The sequence below is a fragment of the Condylura cristata genome, unplaced genomic scaffold (assembly GCF_000260355.1).
Source record: "Condylura cristata isolate star-nosed mole 26May11 unplaced genomic scaffold, ConCri1.0 scaffold00027, whole genome shotgun sequence".
In the NCBI taxonomy this organism is placed as follows: domain Eukaryota; kingdom Metazoa; phylum Chordata; class Mammalia; order Eulipotyphla; family Talpidae; genus Condylura; species Condylura cristata.
In genome coordinates this window covers 23,298,370-23,320,123 of record NW_004567128.1, presented here as the reverse complement: position 1 = coordinate 23,320,123, position 21,754 = coordinate 23,298,370, and the positions used below count along the sequence as shown (strand labels likewise).

Genomic DNA, 21,754 nt, shown 5'->3' with positions numbered 1-21,754 from the left:
TTGACCAACTTCTCATCATTCTCTGTAGGACTTTCCTTCTGTGGTCTGATTATATATTCAATAAAAAATCCTTTCTCTTCTGCATGAAGGGTAAAGATCTGGCTTCTAACATTGCCCTTGTTGAAGGAAGGTGAAGAGGCTGAAACTGTCTACATTTAGTATGTATGTGATTATTTAATCCTTTTCTTTCCATAAAGTCCCTAAGCCTTTAAAAGTCTATGTCCTCAGTTTTAAGACCCAATGCTTTACCCTCTCCAAAGAATGAACCTCTGTTAGTAATGAGAACAGAGCAATGACGCAGTAGCACTGACTAGAAGAGGGGAATCTAAGATTCAAACTGCTTCTCCATAGCATTGAAAACTAGCCCTGCAATTTTTCCCCTGTCATCTCATAATTAGCTGGTGCTACCATCTCATGAGCTTCTTGAGGGTTCTGTCGCATGAATAAGTTTGGTTCTTAACTTGCCCTAAGTATGCCAAATCAGTTATCTGTACTCTATACCTGCTTTCTACTTCCCAAATTAGATTACTACTGTTACCCCTTTCCTTGTTCTGAGAGAATAGAAAAATTTGAACTCCTCTGGTATCATTTTAGTAGAGTTTGGGAAGGGAAATAAATGCATTATGCTAAGTAAATCAATCCTATTATCCATCAAACAAGCAATATATTCTAATATGATATTGTTTAATTCTAGTCTCTTTTTTAATGTATTTACTTTGAGTATCAGAATTGTTCATTTCCTAGATATAACCTATTTTCACATAAATGAAACTAGAAATTATTTTTTCTTCATAGAGACACGGCTGCATTCTTTTCCAACTTTAGCAATGTATAACAGTATTCACTTGTAATATATTCTAGTTTAATTGACCTTTTGCTTTTAAACATAGAATTCTGCAAAGAAGCCTCCTGCTAGAGGTAGAATCTTCTACAATTCCAATTGATATTTAGTATTCTTCAAGAGTAGAATAAAGAACATATATTCCTTCAAATCAAGAATTCCATTAGCTATCTTTCATTCCATTTTTAGTAATACCCTGGCTAGCATTACAGAAAATATGGGAAAGTAATTTGTGTTGATGTTCTAGCAGTATTTCCCCAGATACTCAAGAATTGACTATCACAGTGTAAAAAATTATAGGTTGAAATTTCAAGAATCATAAAAAGGTTGAGATCAGGCTGAAACCTAGGGCTCCTGAATTTTTTCTTGTTCCTTAAATTATTCAAGTTTAATTAATAAGTGCAATATAATAAATGCTTTGTATACACCTTAGTCTACTCCTCCTTTTTAAGAAAATATTTATTTACTTATGCATATAGGAACTGGGATACAGGCCAGAGATGCAAGGGTGAGAGAATTCATCAGAGACAGAGTGGGGAGCAGAACAGGCAGATCAACTGAAATCCACTGCTGAGGGGAGCTGCAGGCGGGTCAGGAGTGCTCTACCTGTCAATGTGCAATGGCTATGGATAGCTACATAATGCTGCGTTTTAACCATTGCACAACTAGCGAGGGCCTTACCCCCTCCTTTTTAAGATGGGAAATCAAGTGAGATTGTCTCATAGCGACCTCTCTTTAACTGATCAAACAATAACTGTAATTGAGTACTACTAAAATTACAGACACTATTCTCATTCAAATTTTATTAGTTTCTACAGAGATTCAGGTTGGTAGTTTAAGTAACAAAAAACATAGTAGTTTGGGCCCACCCTCGTGGCACAGTGGGTTCAAGCACAGCACTAATAAACTACCACTTCAACATGAGTTCCATCCCCACCTGCCCCAGCGCTGCAGACCTGTCCTGGCCCACCCTCTGCTCCCCTCAGCAGTGTATTTTGTCAGTGGGCCTGATCTGCTCCCTACTCTGTCTCACCACCCTTGTACCTCTGGCTTGTACCCCAGTTCTGTATGGATAAATAAAATAAATAATTAAAAAAAAAAAAAAAACAAAGTAGTATGGTAAATTGTGCTCACCTTTGTTAATCCCGTGAATGGCAGTGAGGGAAAGAACTTTGGAATGCTTTGCTTGTGACCTACCTTCAGGTCATCAGTATTTTATTAGATAAACTCTTTCTCTTTTCCTCACATTATAAAATTAACCTAAATTTTGTGATGGGAATTTGATTAAAGTTTTGTCCAGAATAGCAAACATTTCTGTGGGGGTATTTTCTTTTCCCTAACTTTCTTATTTTTGCTATTAATGAAACATTTGGGGGGAAAACTATGCTTTCTTTCTCACCTTTGTTCAGGCAGAAATAAGTAAAGGACTGACTAGCTTAAAGATGAATAAGTCCATATACAGGAAATTCCTAAAAAGATGTGGTGAATTGAAGCACAATAAACAAGTTTGTGTGTATCAGTAAAGTCCCAAGGGTTTATGTGTGGAGAAGAAAAACAATTACATTAAGCACTTCCTAAAATTACTTCCTAATGTCAAGATAAATAATCACAAATAAGATATGAATAAGACATGCATATTGAGAATGAATAGGTTTGTGGGAGTCCTTCACTTTGTTACATTGTCATCTCAGAGGAAAATCTTTGAACAGTTATTAGTGATTATCAAAAGGGTCTTCAGTAGAATTCTAGGGGTACATTGTTGCCTTTCCTTTCCGTTCCAGCTTAGCTTTGTTAGGTTGCTTGGAGATTTGAAGTTATCATTTAGTTGATGTCCTGGTGATTGCCATGTTTTAAATGAAAAATGTTTAAGTCTGTGTTAGATCATTCTCTTTTGCTTGTTCCATAGTTGAAAGAAGAAAGATATACTTTCAGACAAGTAGTATCACAAGTGACCTAGAATAAATGAAGAACTTTTCTTTGCTGATTATCCATATGTATCCAGAGACACTGTTTTTATCTGTAGCAATGAGGGTATCTTGTTTTATTCTTGAATAGGGAGAAAATACATACATGTATATATATGTGTGTGTATACTTAATGGCTTAAACCACACTAGTTTTCAAATAGACCACTATAGTAAATTGCTATCACCTTCATTATTATTTAGTAGTTGACTTGAATGTTATAAATCTATCTTTGGATTATCAATAATTCAGATATTTATTTGATAACTATTAATAATGAAGAACCATGTATGTGTGTGTAAAATGGATAGAAGCATTGGTGTTTTGTCACCAATTGTTGATTCAGGTTTATGGCTAGTATTGAGAACCACCAATTTAAATTGAGAAAAGGATTGGGCACACAAATGATGTGACTAGTTCTCTCCTGGTAGAAATGACTTCATTTCCTGTGGCAGTTCTAAATTTGAGAAGGAAAAGGGATTTCTCTGAGATTTCAGGTGATACTGGAGAGGTTATTGGAGACTGTCAAAAGTCTTCTGCCCAGATTTTATTGGAGCATACTTTTTTCTTATTATATTTAGGAATTATTTGTGTATTTTGGTTATTGAATAAAAATGTGTATTGCAAATACCTTTGTCTCTCCAAGGTTTTAAGCAGAGACATTATATTAGATTTTCATTTTTTTTACTTTTTTTTAAGATTTATTTGTGCATACAGAACTGGGGTACAGGCCAGAGACTCAGGGGTGGGAAAGACTTCACCAGAGACAGAGTGGGGAGCAGAACAGGCAGATCGATGAAGTACACTGCTGAGGGGAGCAGCGGGTGGGTCAGGAGAGGTCTGCCACACCATGTGGTCACCTCCAGGGCAGGCGGGAATCGAACTCATACGGAAGTGGTTTCAGCTTCTTAGTGCAGTGCTTTAACCCACTGCGCCACCAGGGAGGGCCAGATTTTCATTTTTTAAAAAATCACTGCAAGAATGAATGGGACAGTTAAGTTTTTCAGTAGTCCCAATAGCAGACTATAATAGCTTAGACTAGTATATGAGACCTGGAGAAAAGTGGACAAGATTGAGAGATATTTAATAAGACTTATTAGTGAAGATTAGCTAAGCAGTGAGTAAGATGAGAGAAAGGAATCAAAGAAAATTTAAATTTCTTTTCAAAAGATAAAATCACTGTGCACTCTACTCTGGTAGATTTCATTCATAAAAGTGTTGATAATATGTATAGGATATTATAAAGATTAATTCCCTTAAATATAGGAATACTATTGAGATTTCATTTTTTAAATAATTTCAAATTGCAATTTATTTTCAAATTTTCTGGTTTAATAATTTTAAATAAGGCATGGCTTACCTAATGGATTATAAAATATGTTCAAAATACATAAATTTGATTTTAAAAACTATGACTTTAATAGATAATGAAACATCAGTAAAATGTTGAAGGGAAAATGGGGGCTTAAGAAAATCAATAAATTAAACTTGGCTTTTTTTCCCTTAGGGGTCCCTTCAGTGTTGTACGACGATGTATCAACAGAGAAACTGGACAGCAATTTGCTGTAAAAATTGTTGATGTAGCCAAGTTCACATCAAGTCCAGGGTTAAGTACAGAAGGTAAGAGATGGATTTCAAGTAAGTTATTTGATGTCTGGCTTTATTTCATCTCCAAAATCCATTTTCAACCTAACCTTCATCTGGGGGTGGGGAAGTGGAGGGTTGAATGTAGTGGAAGTGGGTGGAGACAGTTTAAAACTACATTCTAATATATCAGAATTCAAGAACATAGTATTTGAATGATGGCTAGCATAATTTATATTATTAAAATCATCTAGGATTGCTATAGGCCTATTTTTTGAGTAAGAAGAATGTAAAATCTGGACATATATTTTAGGGTCTAATTTTAAGTTCTGAATATGGAACATGAGATGGGAGAGGACAAAAGGGAAATAAAGATATAATAATTAGAGATTCAAAAGAAACTAAGATAAAGACTTTCTAAATCCATAGCTTTCTGTCTTTAGTGTTATACATCAATAGAACTAAAAGGTGACTTAGGTCACATGTGTTATGTATATGAGAATGAGAAAGATCAGTACTGTTAGGATTTGAAGGAGTTAAATTTTGTTTCATAACATTATTCATATACAATTATTTATAAGCAGTTAAAAGTTAATTATTTTCATAGTTTTTTTTAAGCTATAGTCTCAGTCATTCTCCAAATGGCATAGTTGATTATTATATTAATTTTTCTAGTTAACCTATCTTCTAAATTAAGACGTCATCACAGCATGGTAAAAGATGTATCCTTCTTTAATCCTTTCCTTTTTAATCCCAAGAGCATTGCAATTGATAGTTTAAATTGGAAAAGCTGAAGCAGACTTGTCTATTTATATTTGATCCAGTTATCTTACTCACAAAATAGAATCCACATAATATGAACTCCAAGTTAAGCTGGTTCCTACAGATAATTTTTAAGGATTATTACTTTTAAAGAGCTTTTTAACTCTTTAAATAAATATTATTATACATATACTGATTATGGGAGATGCTTAGAAGTTGCTACTCACAAAAATCAGTAACTTATTCTGGAATTAGCTATTATGACTTTTGAATATAAATTTAGCAAAATTTTAAATTTACTTCTAGGCAAGATTTATGATTAAATTGTTTCCTGGACTAATTTAGCTGCATTTAAGTTTAATATTTGTATTTGGTTTTCTGCACCTCAGTTGTCAACTAATAAAGCAAAAGCTTTGTGAGTAATGGCATAATTTTATATAAACCTAGTTTATTAAACATATAGATGTATTGAATCCTTATTTCTCTTAAGTGTTCTGGTATTATTGATGAACTTAGATTTCAGTTAAAATCAATTACCCATTATACCCATATGGTATTGATTTAATTCTTTATAATATCTAATTCTGAATCTCTCCAGGATAATGGCATTTTGTGGAGAGATAATTGATTTTCTTGGTTAGCTGAGATGGTTTATTGAGATTTCTTCAAGTGTTCTCTGGAGCTTGCTAGAAGTGTAGGCCGAGACTGCCAGACTTCAACTTCATAGTCAGGAGTCAAATACCAAACTTTAAAAAAATAATAAAGTAGAACATGCAGTCTGTATCTCTGAGTTGTAAGTCTTGTCTTTACTTGACATAATATATGAGAACCTATCATTGAAAATATAGCACATGGCTTCATTGCTCTAACATTGCTTTGCCTATATAAATGTTTTCAAGTTCTGTTCTAAAGGTAAGGCCAGGCCATTCCATTGATCCTATACTGTCGGGTTATATCCTATAGATATTAAATAATAGCATAGTTGAATTCTATGTATTACACATGACTTCATCAAGTTTTGATCAGAGTTTGATTGTATTCAAATGAAAATGTGCAGTTCGTTGGTTCATTATATTTATATATCACAATATAGTTTTCTTTTTCAGTACAATGACAACACTGAGCAAAAAACAATTAAAATTTCATTTCCACCCCTGCACCTTTTACTTTTACTTTTTTGCAGTGGAGTCCCCATGCCCATTATTGCTCATGTTGATAGTTGTTTAATTTAACATTATATATATTATGATTATTTTAATATCTGTTCTCTGCTTGTCCCATTATTTCTTTGTTCAGCAGGGGTTCTTCGCTTACAGGTTATGGAGTGTACAATAACCCCTTCAAATATAAACAAAATTATGTACTCATGTTCATTTTCCTAGAGAATCCACAGCTTTTATTAGATTCCTTAAAATGGTATATTATTCTTAGATGATTCAGAATCTCTAATTTCTTATGTATAAAAGGTGAAATTAATGCTTGTGTATATGAGATGAATAAAAAGTTTCTTTTCTATGAAAATTGGATTTATATTAGAGTATTACTTCTTATTGGAGCATAGTTTCATACTTACATAGTATTCATTACTGAAGTTCCTTTATTATTACCTTACACTTTCAACTAATGTACATTTTATATCTTACTTCTCTGAGCTACTGATTAAATTTGACATTTATTTTTAAATAGATATATAATTAGTTCATTGAAATTGATATAAGAAGATATTTATTAATAGAACTTAAACTGAATTGCCTAATTTCTGATTCTTGAAAGGACTTAATTCTTTATGGTTAAATTTTAGAAGTTCAAAAATGACAGGTTTTACTTTGGAATATTTTAAAGTTGCCCTTTAAAAGTGGGTTCCAGTTTGCTTAGTTTCCTTCATGAATATCTCATTCTAAAAGTTCCAGGTAGGAGATGATGTCAGCAAAATTGGAAAAGTAAGGACCTTTGACTGCTGTCATCTCTGTAAAAGCAAGGATCAAAAAACTGGCAAAAAATTTCAGAATCAACTTTTTTAAAATTCTGAAAATTATCTACCAGGAAAGAATTTCAGTAAAACATTGGATTCTTAGTAAGAACATTAAGCTCTGGCATTTTAACTTGCCCCATTGGGCACCGTCCCCCCTCTAGCTCTACAGTATCCTTGAAAGCAAACATTTCATAATTGGTGAAAACCAGCGTCCTGGCATTCACTAGAGGAGGCAGAACAGTAATGGAACTCCTTCAAAGCCTCATGCCCAGAAAATTATCCTTATGTGACCTGTCTGGTAGTTCCCGAGAAGGCCATGTTTGGAAAGCTTGTCTTTTTTAGGCCTGACTTGAAGATTACCACTGCAAAAACTTTTCCCTGGGGGCATTTGCTGAAAATTTCTAGAGACTGTTGTTTAATTTCATAGCTGCCTAAGGCAGGAGATAACCATTGGGAGAATTAAAAAAAAAAAAGGCTGGAAAATGAGATGTCTGAAAAGCTACAACATATTTGTGAGAGTCAAGAAAGTTAAGCACATGTGTATGACTGTGCCCATGCTTAGGAAAGAAATGAAAAGATTCTCAACTCTGGCCTACATTCAGACTGTACAATCAGAAATTAAATGCTAAGGCAGAGTTGTCAACTCTATGAGTGTTGATGGTCTGCCCTAATGTGCACACACAGCCAGTGAGCAAAGCCTAAGCTAACCAAGGAGACACACAAGAAAGAATGTAGACTATGCGATATCAGTTCCAAAATGTCACAAAACAAGCAAATGAGAACAAAAATCAAGAATGGTAACAACAAAACCTTGCAAGTAGGGAGATTCTCATTTTTAGATTTGTCATGTTACTTAAAATGTACAACTTTTAAAAATTATAAAACATGCAAAGAAAACATACAATGTGCCCATATGTGAGGAGAAAAGTAATCAATACAAATTGTTCCTGAGAGAACTCAGATGTTCAATTTATTAGAAAGAGTTTAAGTCTACTGTGTAAAATCTGTTCAATGAAACAAAAATAAAATCCTGTCAAAGAAACAAAGTATCAGAATCAACAAATAGAAAATATTAGTGAAAAGACAAATTATTAAAAAGAGAGACCAAAGTGGAAGTTTTGTAGTTGAAAACTACAATAACCAAGGTGAAAATTTCACTGGAGGAACTCAATACTAGCTTTGAGGAGACAATAAGGGAGTTGGCAGGCTTGAGGATAGGTCAGAAGTACAAAAAGAAAAAATATACAACACAGTTAACATAATGTCATAGTTCTGTGGAATAATAACCATCAAGCACACCAACATACAAATAATTGGGCACCAGAGGAGAGAAACATTTAAAGAAATAATGGCAAAAAAATTTCTCTAATCTGATGAAAAACATAAAGTCTCACATCCAAGAAGCTCCTCAAACTCTCAAGTAGTGTAAGTTGTATATATATCATAATAAGACTGTCAAAAGCAATAGATATGGAGGATATCTTACAAACAGAAAGTGAGAAGCAATTCTGATGAAAAGAAATCTTCAGTAAGATTAACAGCAGGTTTCTCATCAGAAACCATGGAGGCCAGAAGGCAATGGGATAATGATGTAATAATAATAATGATGTAATAATAATATTTACATTATTGTGTAAAATAATGAAATAGATAAAAGTATGCCAAGAATTCCATATCCAGTAAAACCATGCCTCAAAAATAAAGGATAAATTAATATATTCCCAGTTTAAATAAATGGGGAAAATGTGCTATAACAAATCTTCACCACAAAAAGTATAAAAAGTAGTCCTTTGGCCCTTCCTGGTGGCGCAGCGGGTTAAAGCACTGCACTGAGAAAGAATCTAAAACCGCTTCCACATGAGTTCAATTCCTGCGTGCCCGGGAGGTGACCACATGGCGCGGTAAACCTCTCCTGACCCGCCCGCTGCTCCCCTCAGCAGTGTACTTCATCAGTCTGCCTGTTCTGTTCCCCACTCTGTGTCTGGTGAAGCCTCACACCGCCCCTGAGCCTCTGGCCTTTACCCCAGTTCTGTATGCACAAATAAATAAATCTTTATAAAAAAAATAGTCCTTTAAGCTGAATAGAAAATGCATAGTAACTAAAATCGTAGGAAGAAATGACACCAGTAAAGATAACTACATATCTAAATATAAAAGATAATGTAAATGTGGTTTTAATTGTAACATTTTTCTAATTGATTTAAGAGATAACTGCATAAAATAACAATTATAACTCTGTGCTGATGAGCATACTATACATAAATATTATTGGCATTGAAAATAACAGCAGAAGGGAGGACATAGAGCTATGTTGGATCTAAGTGTTTATATGCTATTGAAATTAAGTTTATATTAATCTGAGTTACATTGTTATGAGTTAAGATGTTAATTATCTCCAAATTAGGCAATAAGAAAATAACCACCCCCAACAATATTACTAGCAAGAAAGAATATTGTTACAGAAAATGTGTTGTCTTCTTACTAACTATAAGTTGAGGGAGTTGGGTTATAGTACCTTTAAAAATTGGTACATGGTGCTATAATTTTCACATAGTGGAAGCTTATTAAATTCAGACTTCTCTTCCAGGTCTACTGACTGAGACTTGTATTCCCAATTCAGTAGTGTATAGCTTCAAGTTTGAGAAGTACTGATCTATAAAGAGGAAACATCGTCAAGATGGTAATAGTGGAGAGCCTTTGCTTCACTCCAAGAGCAAAATCTAACAACTGGAGAAATAATACACTGAAAGATTTCCAAGATTCAGGGTGAAACTGAAGTACTCCTTGTACCTCAGAGACCAAAAAACACTTTACCAGAAGGTACACAGGGGCGACTTATACTTCTTTAAATATAAGTTTGGGGCCTTTGTAAGAACAACAACAGATGACATGCTGTAAGCTAATCTCCCTCACCTCAAACTCTCAGGACTGGTACTGACTTTATGAAATGCACTGGCAATCAACAGACAGCCAAGACACAGGTCTGGGACCAAGAGAGGAAGGGTAGTAACAGTGCAAAAGAAAAAGAACCTGGACTCATCCGTGTCCCTTCCCTACCTTATCCTAGTGATATCAACTGCAAGTACAAGTACCTATGCAAGCCAGCAGAGGCCAAAAACATCAAATCAAATCACAGCACCATCTATTCAAAAAGTGTATGTGCAGTCTCTTAAGTTGCTGATCACATACCAGGAAGGGCTAACTTAAAGTAGAGAAATTGGTGGTAAAAAAATATAACACATGGCAACTTGAGACCTCAATAGAATATGCCATGGAAAGAAAGTGATGGAAGCAGAATAGACCAAATAGAAAAACAAATCAGACTTTGAAGACAATAATGCACAAAGGACCCAAGTGAAAGAAGAGAGAATAAATAAGATGTAAAAATAGAAGAACTTTAAGTACTATCCAACTCCATTAGGAAAGGAAAATGAAGAAAGTGAATATCTCAGAAGGGAAAGAGAGTGAGAAGGGAGCAGGAACTTATTCAAACAATAGCCCAAATCTTTTAAAAAATGAAATAAAAAAATAACTGAAGATGAATAAAAATGAAAACACAACGTACCAGAATCTATGGGATGTAGCAAAAGCAGTGCTAAATGGAAAGATTATAGTGATAAGTCCTACTTCAGGAAGCAAGTAGAAGCACAAATAGGACATTTAAACGTATCTAAAAGAAGAAAAAGCAAAAGTCAATATACAGAGGAAATAATAAAAAAAGATTAGAAATTACCAAAATAGTGATTAAAAAGACAATCCCAAAGATCAATGCAAAACAAGATTTGGTTCTTTGAAAAAAGTGACAAAATAGAAAAACCTTTAGCCAGACTAGCAAGAAGAGAGAGAATACCAGTTTAAAAAAATCAGAAATAAAATAGAAGTTACAATAGATACTGTAGAAATATGAAGGCTCATAAGAGAGTATCATGAATAATTATGTGGTAGTAAATTGAATGAACTAGAAGAAATGGCCAAATTCTTAGAAGCATGCAGAACTTCAAGATTACATCAAGGAGAAGTTGATAACCTAAATAGACCCATCACAAGTAAAAAAAATAAAATCATAATTAAGTAGTAGTTAAAAGCCTCCCCCAACAACAACAGAAAAGATAAAAAGCCAATATAGCTTCACAGTGAATTCTTACAAAGTTTCAAAGTATTAATACCTCTCCTAAAACAATTCCATAAAATTTAAAAGGAGGGCAACTTCCAAATCTATTCCACAAAATTAGATTTACTCTGATTCAGAAATCAGAAGAATGTGAAAAGAAAACTTACAGGTAGATACATCTGATGAACATAGATGCAAAAATCTAAACCATATTAAACATTACATGAAAAGAATCTTACACCATGATCAAGTGGAATTTATTCTAAGGGTGCAAGGATGGTTTAACACAAATCAATAAACATGTTATATTGTGTCACCCAAGAGGAAAATTAAATGATCATCTCAATAAATGCTGTAAAAATATTTGAAAACCTTCAGCATCATTTCGTGATAAAAACCCTCTACAAAATAGGTGTACAGGGAATGTGCCTCAAATTAATAAAAACCATATATGATAAGCCATCAGCCAACATCATACTCAATGGTGAAAAACTGAAATACATTTCTCTGAAGATCAGGAACAAGAGAAGGAGATCCACTCTCATCACTGCTATTCATTATAGGGTAGAAGTCCAAGCAATGGCAACTAGACCAGAAAATTATATAAAAGCTACCTTAAGTGAAAAGAATCACTATTTGCAGGTGATATGATAATATACTAGAAAATCTCAAACACTTCAGCAATATGCTATTAAATTAATAAATGACTACAGTAAGGTAATAGGTACAAAATTAAAAGCAAAATTGTTGTCTTTTTTTCTATGCACAAATTATGAACTAGTAGAAAGAGGAATGAATCATGAATATAGTGCCATTTACAATTGAATCAAATAGAAAAACTTGGGAATAATTTTAGCCAAAGAAGTGAAAGACTTTTACAATGAAAACTAATAAAATGTATTGAAACAAATAGAAAATACAAAGAGATGGAAAGTATTCCATGCTCATGAATTGGAAGTATTGATGTAGATAAATAACTACATTACCTAAAGTACTATACAGGTCAGTGTAATCCCTATTGTGAGCCATGTCAAAGTAGTCAATGGAGAAAGGAGTCTCTTCAAAAATGCTGTTAGGAAAACTGGACAGCTACATGCAAAAGAATGAAATTAGATCACTGGCCAACATCATACATTTACACTCAAATGATTTTCAGCAGTAGTGACAAAACTATTCAATGCAGAAAGAGAATAGTCTCTTCAAAACACTGGTATTACAACAATTATATAGAAGCACAAAGTTGGACCCCCTACAACACATTAAAATCAAAATTTAGCTCAAAGTATGTAAAAGACCTAAATGTAAGAGCTAAAACTTTTAGGAGAAAGAATGGATTTAAATTAAATCTTCATGGTTTTGGGTTATGCAGTGTTTTTCTGGATATGAAACCTAAAACATAAGCAACCAACAACAAAAAAAGATAAACTTCATGTAAATTAAACTTTTTGCATTGAAGAACAGAGACAGCAAAGTTAAGACACAGAATGGGAGAAAATAATTGTAAATCATGTACCTGATAAGATTATACTATCTCAAGTATACAAAGAACTACTAAAAGCTAACAATAAACAACTCAATGAAAAGTGATACTGATAGTGGAATTGAACATATCTTCAAAGATTTACAAATGGTCAATGAACAGGTTGAAAAATGTTCAATATCATTGCTCATTAAAGAAATGGAAATACAAGCCACATTGAGATATCACTTCACAATCATTAGGATTGCTATACTAAAAAAGACAGTATTGTTTGGTAAGGATGTGATAAATTTGAATCCTTCCACATTGTTGATTGGAATGCAAAATGATAGCAGTTGCAATGGAAAACAGCTTGGCAATTTGATAAAAGTTAAACATAGAATTACTCAATGACCATACAATTTCAATGCCAAGTATGTATTCCTAAGAATATTAAAAATATATTCATGCAAAACTTGATACATGAGTGTTCATAACAACATTATTTGTTATACATAAATATGGAAACTAAACATTCATCAACTGAAGAATGGCTAAACAAACCCTAGAGACAACAGCACATTATTCTGCTATGAAAAAGAATAAAAAATATACGAGGTAGTTTCAAAATTCAGGTATCAGTTTTTATAGTCTATTCTATCAAAAGACTAAAGGAGAAAGTCACTTAAATCATACCAATAGATGCAGAAAAGTAATTTGATAAAATCCAATACCTATTTAGGATAAAAGCTTTCAGCAAACTCGGAAAGGAGGGGAACTTCTTTAACTTGATAAAGAACATTAACAAAACACTACAGTTAACATCATACCTTATAAAATGAGAAACCCTGTGCTTCTCCCAGAAAAAGTGGGAGTATGGTGATATCCTCACTTGTCATAGTTCCAAGTGTTTGTGTGGAAGTCCTAGCTAATGCATAATATAGGATAGGAAATAAAAGCTATGCAGATTTGAAAGGGAAGAAATAAAACTGTTTTGGTTGCCAGATGATTTAATTGTTTATGTAGAAAATCCCAAAGAATCATTCTCAACAATAACAGCAACAACTAAAAAACCTAGAATAAGTGATTGTAGCAAGGTCCAAGTCACAAGATTAATGTACAGAAGTCAGCTGTCTTCCTGTGGAGCAACAATGAGCAACTGTGATTTGAAATTTAAAATATAACACCACTATAGTAACACTAAAAGTATTGGGATAACTGTGTATAAACTTAATCACATATTTTTAATTTCTATACAAAGGAAACTACAAAACAATGACAAAAGAAATTCCTCTAGTAATGGGAACGAGGCAAGGATAGTTATATCACAGTTCTTATTCATCGTAGTGCTGAGAGCCATCAAAATAAGGTTAAAAAAAAGAAGCATAAGCATATAAATTGGAAAGAAGGAAATGAAACATTTCCTATTTGCAGGTGATATGAAAGTATATGTACAAAATCCAAAAGATCTTAGCATAATAAAGATTCAACATAATAAAGATGCCATTTCTCCCCAAATTTGTAGGTTTGCTCCAATTCTAATTCGAATCCCAAAAGTTTTGAAGGGATGTGAAACAGTTACCCTAAGATATATATTGAAAAGCAGAAGAATAAGAATAGCTAAAGCAATTTTGAAAAACTGTAGTAAAGTGGGAAGAATCATTCACCTCCATTTTAAGCCTTATATATCCATATAGGCTGATACAGTAGACAAAGAGAGGGGTAGACATAGAGATCAATTACACAGATTAAACTGCTCAGAAATAGCCCAACACAAGTACAGCCAACTATCTTTTAACAAAGGTTCAAATCTAATGGGACATCCGTAGACCAAAAATGGAATCTCAACCTAATATTACATTTTATATAAATGTTAATTCAGAGTAGATCATAAATTAAATATAAATCATACAACTTTTAAAACACACCAGAAAAATCACTGGGACCTAGAAGAGTTCTTAAACATGATACCACATATAAATAGCAGCAATAATAATAAGTAAAATAAATAATAATTACCAATTATTGGGTTGAAGAAAGAGAACATTTTTTCAAAAAAAGATTGTACAAATTCCTTGTAAGTACATCAAAAATATGTTCACTGTCATTACCTATTAGAAAACATAAATAGGGCCCTCCCTGGTAGCACAGTGGGTTGAAGCACAGCACTATGGGGCTATCGCAGCCACTGCAGTACAAATTTGACCTCCAGCCAGGGAGGTGGCCCACATGGCATGGCAGACCTCTTCACACCTGCCCGCTGCTCCCCTCAGCAGTGTATTTCAGTTCATCTTCCTGTTCTGCTCCCCACTCTGTCTCTGGTGAATCCTCTCACCTCCACACCTCTGGCTTGTACTACAGTTCTGTATGCATAAATAAATAAATCTTTGAAAAAAGAAACAAATAAAAGCTACAATGAGATCACTATACTGACTTTGGAACAGCTACAATGAAAAGTAATAATAATACCATATTCTAGCAAGAATGTGGCAATACTGGATCTTTCATATGTTGCTGGCAGAAATATAAAGTGTTCTAGTCATTCTGGAAAATAGTTTGGCAGTTTCTTTAAAAAAAAAAGACATTTTAAATATATGTTTGCATGTTATCCAGTAGTTGTACTCCAGGAAAATGTATATCCCAGAGGAAAACCTAAGACCTCTAGCAGTGCTGTTTATAGTAAACAAAATTTGGAAATAACTAAAATGTCCCAGAAATCAGTTGATGGCCAAACAAATTGGGATACATTCAGACCATGGAATACTATGCAGCAATAAAAAGAAAATGTCTTAATGCAATGGATTGCAAAAGAATTATGCTGTGTTTTACACAAAAACTGTTTCTAAAGGCCATATACTGTATCATTTCTTTTATATGCTTCAAAGTGCTAAAGTTATAGAACTGGAAAATATACCTGCACACTATTTGGGTGAGAAATGTGAAAAGTAGGCATGACTATTAAGGGTAGTATATTAGGATCATTGTGGAACAGTTTCATATTTCTCTTATGGTTGCTATGTGAATTTACACTTGGTGATAAAATGCAGTCTCAATACACACAGATATATATAAGATTGGCAAGTGTTTTTCAAATATACCAATGTCAATTTCCTGGTTTTGATATTATACTACAGTTACCTAAGGTGTTACAGAAGAGGACTGAGTCCATAGTAAATAGAATCTCTATGATTTTTGTACTTCCTATTAATGTACATTTATTTTAAAATAAAAATTTTAAAGTTACTTCTTGATCATAATTAGCCACAAAGGTTTGAGAGTATAGGCAAAAACATTTTGAGGTTTTTATTTACAAATAATCCAAATTGGCCTGTATAGGCACACTCTGATTAATATAACTGATAGTGTAATCAAAAACTGTCACTTGTTTTCCTCGGGAAACATGAATATTTAATAGATTTAATTTACATAGGGAATTTGTTCATTTTGTGGAATAATTACTCATCTAGCTAATAAATCTATATCACCTCCTTTTGGATGCACATTTGCCAAAAACCTTTTATTTGCAGTTGGATTTTCTTAGTTTCACATTTTCTTCCATTATAGTGTACAGTAGAAGTGGTTAGAAATAATCTAGCAAATTCCAAGATAAGTCTTATACTTATGTTTAATTTTTTCATATAAAATATAATTCCTGGCAGAAAAACCTCTCACGTCCTCCGCACTGCTTCTCTCAGCAAGGTATTCATATTCAATAAATATACCTTTCCTGTTCTGAAAAAAAATACATAAAATATGTATTCTAAATGTTCATGTGTTCTAAATGGATCACAGATCTAATATGTTATATTTTATAAGTATTTCAAACAAGAGACCCACCCTATCTGTAGGGTAAATGAATCAGTCACACTTTTTTTTTAAAGATTTATTTATTTATTTATACATACAGAACTGGGGTACAAGCCAGAGGGGCAGGGGCGGCGAGAGGCTTCACCAGAGACAGAGTGGGGAGTAGAACAGGCAGATTGACGAAGTACACTGCTGAGGGGAGCAGCAGGTGGGTCAGGAGAGGTCTGCCACGCCATGTGGTCACTTCTGGGGCAGGCGGGAATCGAACTCATGTGGAAGTGGCTTTAGCTTCCCAGTGCTGTGCTTTAACCCGTTATGCCACGAGGGAGGGCCTCAGTCACACTTTTTATACCACTAGCTCTGTGGCTATCACCTGTGACCTTGGGCATGTTAATGCAGAAGGCTCGTGGGCACAGGGCACCGTGCCTGATTATGGACATCTGGAGTCAGGGTGTGCGCACATGTGTGAGTGAGAGGACAAGAGGCATGACTACGGAAGAGTCAAAACCACAAGATGACACAAGAGAGGGCACACCCGAGAGAGCCCAGAAAAAGAGTGGAAAGATTGGGGCTCGGTTAGCTGCCTGCCTTCCAGCATCCCCTGCCTGGCCTTTGCCTTCTTTGCATGCCAGCCACCCTGCCCAGTTTGCCTGTGTACCTGGTTCCCTGAGAAAGCATCAAAACCTGAAAAATCCACTGAGGGTACAGGGATGCTCTTCATCCGTCTGCCTGAATCGTTAGTGAGCCGGCCCTGTGCTCGCTGGCAGCTCACTATCAAATACTGATGAATTACCCTTATGTGTCATACTATGTACATGTGAAATACTCATTTAATTTTACTTTTAAGTTATCAGATAATTCCTTTTAAGTATTGTTATTATAAATCATAGATCTTACAGCAGATGCAGTCCTTTTAAAAATTATATTTGTTAAAACTAGTTCTATAGGGAGTGCAGAAAATAATTTGGAGTAGTTTGGGGGAAAAAATTGCTTTAAGAACAGCTTCTACCTAGTGGAATAATTTTGAACAAAACACCCCCTTTCCACAGTTCCTGACCATAGGAGTCATTTAAGTACTTCATGGCTCTCTGGCCAAAAGGGAGTTTTCCTATTAGGCTTTTTGTTTAGAGCAAAATTTTTTATGTGGAAAATCATGTATTTCCATAGAGCTTAGGGAGTGAATTATGAGTGTTATTTTAGCAAATTGTCATAATGATACCATCTTTCTCTTTTTCCTGATGGCTTTTTTTGCAATTGTAGTGAACCCTGTGAGGCCAGACTGAACTTTAAAAATAAATTCATCTTTTTTTTAATATTTAAAGAAGTACCACTGTTAAACATCTTTGTTTATTATTTGACTGTAGTATTACTCCCCTCATGTGTGTTCACTGTAGATCTCCCACCACCAAAGCACCCATTAATCCGTTGTGTTCTTTCCTTCACCCTTCTCACTCTTCTCCTCCCACTCTGGATACTAAACTCATGTGTTTTTTAATGGGTAGATATTTTTTCTGCAAGCATTATGACAAATATTGCTGGGCAACTGTATTTAACACAAAATTCAAATTTTTCAGTTGAGACTTAAAGTTGTCGTGCTAATCAAATCCTGTTGATGTTTACTGTTCTGAAACTGCTGATGAATCTCTGAAGCTGATGTAATTATAGTGACCATTGTTAAGATCAGCTATGTGGGGAAAGAAAATTTATTTTTATATGAAATAAGCAGCTTTTTTTTTTTTTGAGCACTTAGGTGGGGAAATGTCCCCTATTGTTTTGCTACTGCTGTTGTTGTTTTTTACCTTTGTATCATTTTTTATTGAAGGATCTTGGTAACAACACTATATAATTTAGGGATACAAATTCACACCTCTTCAGATGTATGTTACCACACCACACCCACCACCAAGCACCAATATCTTCAGCCATAGTGCATAGCCCCCACTTGCTCCCCCACCCTCCGCTTCTGCACTCAGATTTTGTTGCATCAGCAATACAACACTATAAACAGAGGTTGTGGAGCAGGCTACACAATGCAGGAAGCTGCTGAACGAGCAAGATCCTAGCTTCTTTATTGCTAATCACACAGTATCGGTTATGTGGGATGGGAGAAAATTGAAAATGTGCTTATACCATCTAGGGCTTCAGGGAGCATGAGTCTGAAGACCAGTTATATTTTGTCTACGTGATGACCAAGTGTTGTAATTGAAACCATACCCCATCCCAGACCCTGGCCGTGACTCCAATCTTACCAACAGGGTGTTCCACTGATCAGTTTCTGGGATCCCTTCTTTGCAACAATCAACAGCCCTCAGGACGTTCCCGGTTATACTTTGTGATCCATACCCTTTCCAAGGTGATCAAGCTTTCTGCTCTTGATTGATTTGAAAGGTACCTTGTAAGGCTGGTCTCCCATAATGATTAATCAGGCAGTTCAGGCCTTATACAGGAATGCAGAAATGCAGGTAACAAAAATGTTGGCCGAACAGGCTGCTTAGGATTAGCAGACCCACAGATTTTTAGGTTTGCTTTGTTTGGGTTTTGTCTGTTCCTTTTTTTGTTTGTTTTGTTTATATTCCACGTAAGAGTGAAATCTGGTTGTTTATATTCCACGTAAGAGTGAAATCTGGTATTTTTTTCTCCTTTGACTTATTTTACTTGGCATAATCACCTCCAGTTTTATCCAGTTGTCACAAATGGCAAGATTTCATCTCTATTTGCAGCTGAGTGGTAGTATTTTGTGTATATATCCACCACATCTTTTTTTTTTTTTAAGATTGATTTATTTATGCTTATAGAACAGGGGTACAGACCAGAGGTGTGGTGGGTGAGAGGATTTACCAGAGACAGAGTGGGGAGCAAAACAGGCAGATTGACAAAGTACACTGCTGAGGGTAGCAGCGGGCAGGTCAAAAGAGGTCTGCCATGCCATGTGGGTCAGCTCCAGGTAAACCAGGCATCGAACTCATGCTGCAGTGGCTTTGGAGAGCTTCATAATGTGGTGCTTTATCCCGTTGCACCACCAGGGAGAGTCCCCACCACATCTTCTTAATCCATTCACCTGTCCTTGTGCACTTAGGTTTTTCCATAAGTTGGTGCTCATATAGTGCTGCAAAGGATATAGGAGCACATACAACCCTTCAAATTAGTGAGTCTCTGGATAAATGCTAACGAGTGGATTTGCTATAACATAATGGCAAATCTATTTTTCATATTTGGAGAAACCACTATAGGGTTTTCCCTAGGGGCTAGACCAGTTGACATTCCCACCAATACACAAGGGTTCCTTTTTCTCCACATCTTTGACAACCTTCTTTTTGGTCTTTTGATCCAGGCCATTTGACGGGTCTGAATTGTTAATCTCATAATGGTTTTGATTTGCATTTCCCCAATGATAAGTGATAACCATTTTTTTTTTACCTGTCTTCTTTGGAAAAGTGTCTGTTTAGCTCTTCTGCCCATTTGTTGGTTGGGTTATTGTTGAGTTGTATGAGTTCTTTGTAGATTTTGGATATTAACCCCTTGTCAGATGTTTGATGTGCAAACATTATATTTTTTCCCATGTGGTAAGTTGTCTTTTCACTTTAATGATAGTTTCTTTTGCCGTGCAGAAGCCTTTTAGTTTAATGTAATCATTTGCTCATTTTTGCTGCTGTAGTCAATTCCGCAAAGACATCACTAAAGTCAATGTCATGGAGTGGTTTGCCTGGGTTTTCTTCTATGAATTTTACGGTTTCAGAGCTTGCATTTAAGTCTTTAATCCCTTTTGAGTTAACTTTTGTTTTTGTTGTGTAACACTGGTCTGCTTTAAATTTTTTTTCCTGAAGCTGTTGTTTTTCTAACACCATTTGTTGGAGAACTTTTCTCCACTGTGTATTCTTGATTCCTTTGTCACAGACTGTCCAATAAGTAGATTTATTTCTGGGTTCTTAACCCCCATTGATCTGCATGTCTGTTTTTATTCCAATACGATACTTTTCTGATTACTGTATATTTGTATATAATATGAAGTCTGGGAGTTTGATACCTTTGTTCTTTTTTGTCAGAATTCATTTGGCTACTGAGGTTCTTAGGTGGTTCCATATGTACTTCAGTAAAGTTCATGCTATTCTTTGAAGAATGCCATTGAAATTTTGATTGGATTGAATTGAATCTGTATATACTTTGGATAAGATGGCTGTTTTAACTATGTTAATGCTTCCAATCCTGCACAAGGGATATATTTCCATTTCTTTATGTTTTTTTTATTTCTTTTAGTAAACTCTTGCAGTTTTCATTGTACACATTCACCTCCTTTGTTAGGTTAATTCCTACATATTTAAGACTTTTTGATGTGACTATAAGTGACATATTTTCTTGATTTCTTTCTCTTCTAGTTCATTGTTTGCATATAGGAGTGCAGCATAATTTTGTATATTCATTTTTTATTCTGCCACTTTACTGATTTATTGCTTCTTGCAGTTTTTGTTTTTACTGTCTCTCTCTCTCTTCCACTTTGTCTAATTTGTGTTTTATTATTATTTTTGCCTGTTCTCTTTTCCTATGTAAATAGCTGCTTATTTCCTTTCAAATCTGAATTTTGCTAAATCTTTAATTATGTGATTTGGAGAACTTCTCGGGAAGCTGTGGAAATAGAAAATTAATGATGGCAGAGATTTTGGTGGTTTGGTGAATGCATTGTCCTTAATATATGGGTGATAGTAGATGAGCATTTTTATATACTAGGTCACAAGAAGAATTTTGTAATACAGTTACTAGTTAATATTTAAGCTTGAAGAAATGGATGAGGATAGTTCTTGGATGTATTAAATGTTTAAATTTACCATTATCCATCTATGAGAATAGGATGTTTAAATTTACTATTATCCATCTATGAGAAGAAATAATTTTCTGTGACTAAAGTTATACTGTAAGAAATTTGCACTAAACAATTAAGTGATAACATGTCAAATAAAAAGACATTCTAATTTCGTGAGGAGAGGCTTTTTTGAAAGAATCATTTTAAGGAAATGAAAGAGCTATTGCAATAGGGAGTGTGGTCTATTTGAATAAATCTGTGGAGATGTCCAAGCAAATAAAACTTTTATGGGGAAGAATAAACAATGCTAGAGAAAACTGAGTATTAAGTTAGTGGAAAGATCAAGCAGGTAAGAAAATTTAGCAAAAGTTTGATTACCCAAGAATTTTGGTCTGATTCATCATTGGGGGGAAAAGTCCAATAAATCACTAACGAGACAAAGAATGGGAATTTGAGGGG

General features: G+C 34.4%; 1 protein-coding gene across 16 annotated transcripts in view; it reads left to right on the top strand.

Moving 5' to 3' along the window:
• CASK (calcium/calmodulin-dependent serine protein kinase (MAGUK family)) overlaps positions 1-21,754 on the top strand; it is a 350,351-nt gene that overhangs the window by 63,959 nt on the left and 264,638 nt on the right. For 8 of the 16 annotated variants that reach the window (XM_012730315.1, XM_004689959.2, XM_004689958.2 and 5 more), the window contains exon 2: positions 4,313-4,425. In XM_012730315.1, the coding sequence (XP_012585769.1) occupies positions 4,313-4,425 (113 nt within the window). Of the gene's footprint in view, positions 1-4,312; positions 4,444-21,754 lie in introns of all 16 variants that reach the window. The other 8 variants (XM_012730305.1, XM_012730308.1, XM_012730307.1 and 5 more) reach the window with 1 other exon arrangement.